The sequence below is a fragment of the Cavia porcellus genome, unplaced genomic scaffold (genome assembly GCF_034190915.1).
Source record: "Cavia porcellus strain 051 isolate PalLab524CR breed Dunkin Hartley unplaced genomic scaffold, mCavPor4.1 scaffold_6, whole genome shotgun sequence".
Taxonomy (NCBI): domain Eukaryota; kingdom Metazoa; phylum Chordata; class Mammalia; order Rodentia; family Caviidae; genus Cavia; species Cavia porcellus.
In genome coordinates this window covers 99722834-99734552 of record NW_026947489.1, presented here as the reverse complement: position 1 = coordinate 99734552, position 11719 = coordinate 99722834, and the positions used below count along the sequence as shown (strand labels likewise).

At 36.8% G+C, this 11719-nt stretch overlaps 1 protein-coding gene across 1 annotated transcript; it reads right to left on the bottom strand.

Moving 5' to 3' along the window:
• Positions 1–232: 232 nt before the first annotated feature.
• On the bottom strand, positions 233–11717 carry Psma1 (proteasome 20S subunit alpha 1). The gene is made up of 10 exons (XM_003465759.5): positions 11537–11717; positions 10311–10355; positions 9962–10063; positions 9752–9855; positions 7527–7615; positions 6985–7055; positions 6724–6853; positions 3897–3976; positions 2028–2138; positions 233–589 (listed from the first exon to the last, which is right to left on the bottom strand). The coding sequence occupies exons 1-10, from the start codon at positions 11537–11539 to the stop codon at positions 533–535; spliced, it is 792 nt and encodes a 263-aa protein (XP_003465807.2). The 5' UTR covers positions 11540–11717; the 3' UTR covers positions 233–532.
• Between the last annotated feature and the right edge of the window lie 2 nt (positions 11718–11719).

The window sequence follows — 11719 nt, the reverse complement described above, 5'->3', positions numbered from 1 at the left end:
TTGGTAGGATTACTGGCATGTGCCACCACGCCCAGCCTGAACCAAATCTCCCTAGATTTTTATGCAGTCAGGCTATTCACTGGAAAATTTTTATAACTGTGGTAGCTAAGAGACATTTTCTTACATCACTAAAATCAAGGCAATATAATCTGGCAAACACGGCAAGCAATCCTAGACTATTTATAGCTGACAAAAATTAAAAGGCAAAAAACAAACAAACAACCCCAACACACCAGGAAGTGAAACAGTTTTATTTCACAGTTGTCTTTAAAACTGCAAAGACACTATTTTCTTCATATAAAAACATTGGTATACCTATGCTTTTTAGAAAATGATTATACAGACCCCCTTAAAGAAAACTGCACCTCATTATACGGTTTCAGGGAGGTTGGCTGGAAAAACATATCTGGACTGATTCCTAAAACATACCATTCCAAACTCTGCATCTTTTGGTTCAAAGTATAGATTACTGTCATCAGCATGTGCTCCTGCATTCTATTGTATCTGCTGATAACACAGAGAGACTGGTTTATTAATGTTCCATTGGTTCATCAGCTTTTTCTGCAGGTTCGTCAGCAGGTTGTGCAGGCTAAAGAGGGGAGAAAAGAAGATGTAAAATGAACACTTGATCAATATATATTCCTAGTCACAAATATTATATTATAAAAATAAAGCATGAGGAAAAAAGGTTGGGAGATATCTTGAAAAAAATACACATATTTCAGTTCCAAAAACCTCAAAAATCATTGAACAATTCCATAATTTTACCATACTTTGTCTTACTCAAAAGTTACAAGCCTTTCTCACATTACTGCTACTAAGCTTACTATATATGCAGTAATTTTTGACACCCTTTTCCCTTTTAGCAAAAATACATTCAAACCAACCAGCTACATGGCATTCATAGCTTTCTTCCAAACCAACAGTGCCTTTTTTTTTTTTTGATACAGAGTCCCCCCATGCAGTTCAACCTGGCTCACTATGTATCCTAGGCTGGGCTTTAACTGGCAGCAGGACTCCTAAGCCTCCCAAGTGCTGTGCTTGGTGTGTGCAACCAAGTCCAGCTAACAGTATCTTTTTCAAGTTTGTATACTTTAAACATCCAGCCAAGACTCATACTTTATCTGACATTCACCGATTTTTGAGACAGAGTCTCCCTATGTAGTTCATGATGGCCCTGAACCCACTATGGAGCCCAGGGTAGCCTTGAACTCACCGCCATCCTCATGCTTCAGCTTCCCAAGTGCTGGGATTACAGATGTGTGCCAACATGCCCAGTTACCTCTATTTTTTGTTTTGTTTTTTAATTTTTAAAACTAATAATTTTCGATGCTTTTGTCATAATTATAAAGATCTAACTTAGTGTACAAAGTTGGTCCCCAACACACACTTCTCCCAGTCCCCACTCATGAAGAATCAGGACAGGCCTGTGACTACCTTTAACCAACAGATCGTAGAGAGGTGATGCTGTGACAATGGCTGGCAGTTTGTACTTCTGAGCTGTTTTGCAAACTGGGTCACCACCCTACTAAAGAGACCCTACTTCTATGACTGTATACATTGATAGGTAGATCTAGCCATCCACAAAAGGGCCCAGCCTTCTAGCTGCCATTCTGAGACAGAAGGTGAGGGCAGAAGACATGTAAGTGGTCATCACAGATGTTCCAGCCCAACTCTACCTCTAACTGCACCATCTGTAAGACCCGAAGTGAGCCTGGCAAAAGAACCATTGAGCTGAGCCCCTCCCACCCCAGAATTGTGGGAAACAATGTCTGTTGCTTTACTTTTGAGAGTAGGTTATTACATAGCAATAGACATTCAAATCATCAACTCTTTCCTTTTTGTGTTTGTGGAGATCACTGCCCCCTCAATATTTTACTTAACTCAGTTCTTAATTTTTCTACCACCATTTAAGTTATGGGCCCATCTCAAAAATTAGAGATAAAAATGGTGGATATACACAGTTGTGAGAGGAACAGCAGCTTAGGACAGAACTAAAGTCTCTCGTGTTGTGATTCATGGCATACCTGTGCCTTTCTCTGTGGTCGTTCTTCAAGACCTTCCAGGAATGGAGACACATCATCGTCATCATAGATTGTGAACTCCAAGTCTTTACCAACAATTCCAATGGAAACATTCTGAGGGAGACAATGAAGAAAAAAAAAATTAAAAAGAGAACTCAGGTCAGAAAAATGTATATAATAATATGATGGATGAAAATCACACAAAAAATTTATACAGCACTTGAATTCAAGACTGTAAAAGCTACCAATATGTAGGAAAAAGAGATGGATTAGTAGCCCTTTGGCAGTTACAGATTTAATGTTCATTTTTGGTTATCATGAGTAACCCTTAAGGTCTATGCTATAGAAACATTGTTTAAAAAAGATTCTGCAGGCTATAAAGTCTTCACATTAAACAATAATTAGCCAATGACTATACAGAAATGGCTTTATAATGCTGACTAATCTCCCTTTAATTATGATTATTAGCCTCAACGAGGCCTCAGTGGCTTCTTTCTGGATAATACTATTCCAGTTCCTGTATCATCCAATCTCCCCTGCTATTGGGCAACTCTCCTTTTAATTCTTCATTCTCCTTACAGCTGAAATCTTGGTCCTATTTTGTTGAGAAAATAGAAGCAACTGGAAGAGAACACTCACAAGCTCCCACTGTGCCCACTCTTTCCTGTACCTATGTATATAGATTCTCTTCTTTCTCACTACAATGAACGAGTAGCCCAAATTCCTCTCAAAGGTCAACCTTAGTACTGTTGTACTGTCAAAGGATATTGCTCTAAGCAGTTTTTCTCATTGTTTTTCTGCATAAATGCTTCCTTTTATACTCAATACTTTTCAGAACCATGCAGCAAATATGGTATCATTTCTTCCATTTTAAAAAACCAACAATGAAAAATCCCTTATTGTATCTTTTCTTAACCATGGGTCTATTTTCCTGGACTTGCATCAGAAACACCTCCAGAGCTATCTCCACTTTCTCTTTCCCTAGTCTCTCCAGGGGCCATTCCATCAGGCTTTTGCTCCAACCATTCAGTAAGACTTGGAAAGCCCTTAGACCATCACTGCTAAACCAGCTTTCCTGACCTCTTAGCATTCTCTAAACCTCTACTCCTTGAAAGTTTCATTTGCTTTTAAAGATGCATCATTTTCCAATTTTCCTCCTGCTTCTCTGGTCATCTTGCTTACTCTTTTGCTTTTTTCTTTTTAGTTTTTTAATGCAGCATTTCATTATGTAGCCCAGGTTAGCTTTGAATTCACAATCTACCCTACGCTGGCCTCAAACTCTTGGTAATCCTGCCTCAGCCTCCAGAGTGCTGGGATTAGACATACACACTACCAAGCCCCACTGATCATCCTTTTTAAAGTTATATCTGTCACACTATCTTCCTGCAGCCAATTAGTCATTCTTTTCAGTATTAGCCAGTTTTCCTATAGCATTAATCATTTTGTAATATACAATATAATTAAATTATGTGTCTATTATCTATCTCTACTCACCAGAATATATATACAAGGAATGTCAAGATCTTTGCTGTGCTTACCATATTCTCAATGCCTAGAACACGGCATTGGTAAGGGATCAATATATACATATTTATTAAACACATTAATAATACAAATACATGGATTTTTCCTGGGGGTGGGGATATATCCCATACCAGACTTACTGATTTTATTTCTCTCTACCAAAGAGAAACATTTTAAGAAAAAATTTCAAAATCAGATCATCTAGTGAATAGCTCCAAGGGAAATAAGCCAAGACAACCATCTCTCAATTTAAAGTATATAAGTATACACTCTTCTATTACTTACATTTATGCAACAAAAGATTAAACTATAATGTTAATATCTACAACTGAAAAACATGCTATTTACCTTAGTGGTCAGGTCCTGCTCTGCAGGAAGAGTCTCTCTTAAGGCACGCAGACCATGCTTAACCAGTTCATTTAAATTGCCTGTATGTAATAAATTAACAATTATTTCTTCATTGCCGTATGCTAGGCTTTTTATTTATGAAGTCTACAGTCTGAAGTTGTAGTATTACACACTAAAATTACCACAATAAAAACAGCCAAAAATTTAAAGCTGGTCATATGATCTTCTAACAGCGATCAACACTGATGATTATTATTGAATTAGTAAGATCAAATGTAACTTTTGTTACTAAGTCTGATCTGTTCTTTGGCTAAGTTAAATAAAAATCCTGATTTACAAGTATCAGTCACATTTTTGTAGAATGTATCCTGTGGAAATGCTAGTCTCTATAATGATTTTTATAAAAAGGGACATCTCACTCATTCTGTGTAACTATGTGCTACAATTTATATCTAGATGTCCCAAAGCCTCATGCAGTCTTAGGCTTTTTCAGAGGCAGCTGAGTCTACAGTTTGTGGCTGATTCAAGGTCCAATTCTGGGATTGGGGTAAGTGCTACACCCACCCTAGTGTGGGTAACCTGCATACACTATAAGAGACAGAAAGAAGCTTACTCCTTGCTTTCCCTTCTTGCTTTTGCTGTCTTTTCCCACCAAGAACTGTTTCTCCTTCGGAATGTCCCTTTGTCAGGCTACCCTACCTTGGACCCAGCTGATTAGGACTGGAAACCTCTACAAACTATGAGCTAAATAAACCCTTCCTCCCTTAACTTTCAGTGTTGGGTATTTGTTCTCAGCAATAAGAAAAGTAACTAAGGCACTCTTCTAACAAAGTCGGTAAAGTCATGATTGAAAATTACAAATCAATTTCCTTTATGAAAGAAATGTGTCTGAATACAGACATAAAAGGCTTAACAAAATACTACAAATTAAACCCAACAACACAGAAAAAGGATTAAATGTCATGATCAGGTGAGTTCTTTTCTTGGGAATGCAAAGTTGGTTTAACATTTGAAAAGTTAAATCAATGCAACACTACCATAACTAATAATTGAGTTCAGCAAGGTTGCAGGACACAAGATCAATATATAAAAAATCAATTATATTTCAAAATTTACATAAACTATAAATAAAATTAAGAAAATTCTCTTTACTTGTAACATCAAATAAAATACTTATGAATACATTTAACAAAAACCACAAGGCATGCATGCTGAAATGATAAAACATTTTATAAGACCTAAGTAAATGGAAAGACATCAGATGTTGAGATCAAAAGGCCTGAACAGATGCTTTTTGATTTATGATGGGGTTACACACTAATAAACCCATTGTAAAGTGAAAATAAGTGAAAAATGCATTTAATATTCCTAATTGACCCAATGTCACAGCTTGGTTGTTTACTTTGGTGATTAATCATGTGGATCCCTGGGATCCATCACTTCTTGCCCTGGATCATGAAATAGTATCTTAACACAGTCCAGGAAAAATATTAAAATTTAAAACCTAAAGTTCATTTTCTACAGAATGCATACTGCTTGTGTATCATCATGAAGTCAAAACTTCTAAGTGGAACTGCCCTAAGTTGGGGACCACCTGTATTAAAACATGAGCAATACTTTCCAAAATGATCTACAGATTCAATAAAATTCTTATTAATTTCTTATCCAGGCTGAAATATGTTAGGAATGTGCTCATGTGAATAAGAGTCAATTAAGCTTTGGATACCAAGTTCCTGATGAGCTTTCCTCGATAGAAGTATCATAGGTTCTGCAACTCCTTCTGAGATGGGCCAGTGCAGACACCTGCACACAGCTTCCTCTTGTGCTGCTCGGAGTCTAAGCTGTGAGTATTAGTGCATGATGAGTCCCATGAGTTTTCACCAATTTCTTAATGTGGAGTGATAATAGGAATCTCCAACCAGTCATTATTATTTAAAATATTAAACTTTAACTCAGTATTTCTCAATGTTACTTGGTTTTAGAACTTATGGTTTGTTCACTACTAGGAATTAAATCCAGAGCCTTTGTACTAAGCTATGTTCCCAGCCTTATTTTGAGTTCTGCTACGTTATTAAACTACTCAGGCTGAGCTCAGACTTGTCATCATCTTGCCTGAGCTTCCCACAAGGCCAGAAATTACAGTTTTGTATCATTACATCCAGCTAGCACTTGCTTTCCTCAAATTAAACCTATTGTCATTCCATACACAGTTTGCTTTGAATAATGTTGATGAGAAAACTGTTTTTCTCTGTATTTACTGAGCCCCAAATAGTTCCTCCACAGAATACTGTATTATCACATGAATATTTGTAGTATTATGTTAAAGCCCTGATCTTCTCTTTCCAATGTAAAGAAAAGCACTTGAAAACCTGCTCTATCATTTTACATCATTTAACTTTCTTTTTTGTGACTACACTGCCTTTTATTTGGTATTTATGGATGACTTAATGAAGAAATGTACATGTGGCTTAAAACTGGAACAGAAGCTCAGAACACTGAAGTTATAAACACAACTTACAAATGGCAAATGGCAATTAATATAGGTGTCCTCAATTCTATCAGGGACATAGTTTAAGTCAAATGAATCAACAACTGTAAAGACCGGGGATATATGTATATTTTGAAAAAATTCTACTGGTGATTGAAATGACTACAGTAACCAGAAGGAATAAAAACTAGTATGTGTGCTACAAACATAAATAATCAAGGACTTAATTTTTAAAAAAGCCTCCATTATGATGAGTTTTCAGTTAGGCTGCTACATTTATTCACAATATAAAGAATGGAGGAGGCAAAACCAAACCAAACATATAAAGCTATTACTTACACTCCATAAATTCGGACATGTGTCTCTCCAAGTAAGTACGAGCTGACTGAGAACGGGCTCCAATAGACATAGCTCTGCAGTCAAAATAGTTAGCAGATGGACAGGTCTGGAAAATGTGAGGGCCCATATCCTAAAAATGGAAATAAGTACACAACATAATTCTTATCTTTAGTTGAGCTAAAAGAAAATAAAAATCACAAAAATATTTTGTTGGCTTTTTTTAAAAAGTCACTAAAATATAATAGGACTGTGTGAACTTACATCATAACCAGCAATAAGCAGCCCAACACCATATGGTCTCCGGCCATACCGCTGTGTCGGTATCTGGGTCTCTAAATTAGTTAAAGAATTTTCTCTAACAAGGAATAAAGTGTTATCATTACTTTCAAATTAAGCATTATTAATAAACACACTAGCCTCTTTCTTAATTGTTGCATAATCCACAGGAATAAAAAAAAGGGACACTTCTGTAGCCTAACATTACAACCTGTTCAACACTGTACCAATTCCAAAGATGAACACCAATAAACAAAATCATCTCCTCCATTAGCACCTGTTTTGTTTTGGAGAGAAGAAGTCGAAAACTTTGGGAATTCAAGAACCAAAGAAATTTTAAATACCCTCTAATAATAATGCTTGGATAGTTTTGCGAAAATTGAGAGCTAATGAAACAACAACACAATTCCCTAAACTTTTTACAGTTGTGGTTATAATTTGTATTATCATATTTTAAACAACTAATACAAAATTAAATACCAAAACCCTTGAGTCCACATTCATAAATGCTGTTATAAAAAGGATACTGCTTCCAATTAGAGATACAAGACGAGACACAGGAAGTGGTCTGTCAAATACAAATCTGGAATCCAAACACTCCTGTCGCATAAAATTACTAAAAAAGAATAAGAAAAATCAGTAACTTAAAATTACATAGGGCTAATTCTACCTAAACAAAGCAGTCTGATTTCACTTTCCTTCCTTCTAAACGTTTTCATGGATTATATCCACCTAAGGAAGGAAATCAGACAGGCAACAAAGATAAGTTCGTAAGAATACATTTTTGGTATATTAAACTCTGGGGCCACATGAAGTATACTTTCTGTTTGTTTGGTTATTTTGGTTGTACTGAGGATTGAACCTAGGGCCTTTGCACTGAAATACATCCTCATTTCCTTTTTAAAATTTTAAGGCAGAATCTCACCAAGTTGCTGAATTTCCCAGGCTGGGTTCAAATTTGTGATTTTTCTTTTGCCTCAGGCCCCCAGAGTACAGGGACTACAGGTGTGCATCATCATCCTCAGCACCATAGGAGGATATCTGTTGTTGTCTTTTGAGAGAGGGTCTATGTATTTCAGTTGTAACCCAAACTGACCTTTAATTCATAGTAAACCTGCCTCAGCTTCCCAGTACTGGAGTTCAGGAGGGTGCCACCATGTCCAGCATCCCAAATGAGGTTTTAAAAATGAATGAACTGACAGGCACTGGGGTGTATGCCTATAATTCCAGCAACTCCGAGGCTGAGGCAAGAGAATCACAAGTTCAAAGCCAGACTGGATAGCGTATCGAGACTTTATCTCAAGATAAAAATAAAACTATCTCTTAGCTCTAAATCTCTTTCTCACAGCACTTACACAGAAGAGAAAAATGAGCCAGAAAAAAGAACAATCTTTGTCTTCTTATCACTTCCACTGCCAGCAGCAACAGTCTGTCTTAATTTTTAGGTCTTGAGCCAGGAAGAGCACCTACTTTGCTTTTTTTTTATACTGAGAACAGTATAAAACTTTCCCAATTAAAACTTTCCCAATATACCAACTGCAAAAAATAGAATCCAAAGCAGAGGACATCTTATCACGCTCCTGACAATGTTACTTCTCTTCAAAAGCAGCCTTCTACAGAAGACACCAGAAAATAGTTTGTTGAGTTTCACTATTAAACCTGAAAAGATCTGAGCAATGTTAACAGCAGGCAAAAGGGAATTCATACCTATTAAAGAGTAAACTACAAGAAAAAGATATTCCCTTTTCTTCTCATGTTACTTTGTCTACTATGTATATATCACAGCTGATGAGCTGACCTTTCTGTGTGTGTGTATGTGTGTGTGTGTGTGTGTGGTACTGGGGCTGAATACAGGGCTTCATGTATGCTAGGCACCTACTACACATCTACTATAGGGTCAGTACCTGATGATCAAATGCTGACTATGGGAACCAAACTATCCTTTCAGTACTTTTAAGTCATGTTCAACAGAGTATCTAAAACTGCAATATAACAGGCACAAATCACATGTGGCTATTGAGCCATTAAAAAGTATCTAAACTGAAATACATTATAAGCACAAAATACATAGCAAACTTCAAAGAGTTAGTAGTAAAACCATATACTACATCTCATTAATAAATGTTTTTATACTAATTATATGTTGACATGTCCTTATTTTATTTTACTTTTTTTAGTTAGTCTTTTCGAGACAAGGTCTTACTATGCAGTTCAGGCTAGCCTTGAGCTCATTTTGTAGCACAGGATGGTCTTGTACTCGCACTGCCCAGCTGGTGTGTGGTATTAGGGCAACCACATTTTAGGCGACACTGCTTATTTCCTCTGGCTGTTCATAGAAATTTGTTACTTTCCACTTTCTATCTTGCGTTATAGATAAAATAGATTTAAAATTCCTTAAAGACAAGATCTATGTCTGAATCAACTTGTCCCCTACTTTGCTTTGCCAAAAAAAAAAAAAACTCTTTAATACATACTGGAGTATTTAGAATGGTTTGGCTTATCCTTAAATGTTAGACAAAAGTATCAACATCTTAGATGTTTTCAAAGAAAATACTCTGTTTTGTACATATCATACTATAAGTGTTAATATTAATGTGTTTAATTTTGTTAGTTACTATCAAAAGAACCAAGAAATGAAAATACTAACCCACTAAGGTAGTCCCAAAATATTCTGGCAAACAACTTCCGAAAATATCTAGATCTCTTATAGAAGAGCAATCAAATATGAAACATGTTTTGTGAGCATACTTACCATAAGAGTCTAGCATCAGCAGTAAGTCCCGCAATAGAAATACCAATATGGTTGTCAACATGGAGAATTTTTTTCTGGTGAGCTGCAAGTTCTGACTGCGCCCTCTAAATAAAGACAATGTAAGACGTAAGAATAAGCTTCCAATTTTATTGTTTATACTTGGTAGTTATGTTTTCTAAAGGAGAAAGATATATTTATTGCTTTTCTTACCTTCAATGCAACTAGTACTGCATGGGTTTTTGATTTCAGACCAACTGTAGCAGAACCTTGTTTAACAGCTTCCATTGCATATTCAATTTGATGAATTCTGCCCTGAAGAGAAAAAAATAACACATCTTCGAGTGACCTAGAAGAGCCTTTTATAAATTAAAAATTAGATTTCCCAAATCTTGGGTAAGTAAATTTCAAATGATATTTTTAAAACCAGGTAAATTATTTTAATTATAAAATTTAAGTTCCAACTGGGTTTAAAATTAATTTTTTTCACAGTCTATAATCCCACAAGTTTCTATACTTGTCATAACTATTAAAAACACTTCATAGAAACATTAATTTTTACCTGAGGGCTCCACACAGTGACATCATTGTCATATTGGTTGCGAAACTGAAAGTAACAGAAAAGAAGTCTTAGTAATAAGAACATTACAAATTCAAGCTCTTAATGTTAAGAAATTGCATGTGTTTTCATTCAAAGCAATTCTGTTGATGCAATCTCACTGGAACAGTGTTACTACACTCAACATTGTGAGCCAAGTCTACATTTACTGAGAGCTAATGGTGAGGCAGAAGCTGATTAGATGGGTCCAATCTTTCCAACTTCTTGTCCTGCCACTCTCCATTACATTTCTTTTAAGTAGACAATTGCTAATGTTCATATGCATTAATTTTTCTTATTTCTGCATATGCTGTTCCCTTACACAAAGACTGAGTAAGTGGTTAAAAGCCCTTCCTTTTCTTTAAATAGTTCAGACCTCTTGAAGTCTTCTCTTTTTTCCCAAAATTCCAATATAGACTTCCATAGTTCTTTGCATGTCTTTCTATTCCTATACTGTGATTGACATGTCTGATTCACCTTTCAACTCAAACTGTACTTGTGCCATGTGAAAGTGCTTGGAACCAAAAAATATATTTAGTGAATAAACAAAAAAATTCCTCAGCAGTTTAAAAGTGAATACAAATAGCTACAGCGATAAAGCTATTAGTGCTACAATGACATTATTATAGCAAATCAATCAGTACTTGGGAGAATTACCATGGGATGAGATGGTCGAGCCCTGGAGTGTCAAACTCGAAACCAAGAGTCCCAAGTGACTGGGCAAAGTGACTGAAAAGAGTCTGTTTCAATGGTGCTTTAGTAGATTGATAAGTGAAAAAGGCACACTAGGAAAATGGGTATGATCCAAGAACACAAATCGTTGTCAAATCTGCACCTACGATGCTAGAAGGCCTCCGAGTTAGTCTAAGCTTTCTTCTGTCCCAAAGATAGCACGAGAGGCCCTTCAAAAACGCTTGGGATGTACTCCAAACTCGATCAAATGACCAAGGAACGCGTGCTAGAGGAGCCGCGGAAAGTGAAATAAACCGTGCGAAGAGGCCGCTCCGACTACCCACCGCCACTCCTCCGGTCAGGCCGGAGATGCTGAATCACGGCCGAGCCTGTCGTTAAACAGAGGTAACCTATGCCTCGTGGCCCTGACCACCCCAAGGTTAACAAGAGAGGCTGATCACATCACGTAGTCCCAGGACCTCGGCCCTAAACCTTGTAAGGATCAGGATTCAACCTACCATAGTTCGGCCGCGGACCGACTACGAGCTTCTGGCAAAGCAGCGAATCGAGAGGAGCTGCCGAAACTTCCGCTCGGCGATCGACAGAGAAGTCTGTGGGATTTTGACGGCGGCAGCGCAGGGCAGGGCAGTCCATTCCAGAGATATCGATAAGCTTTCAGGGCTGGCCTGCGGTCAAAACTC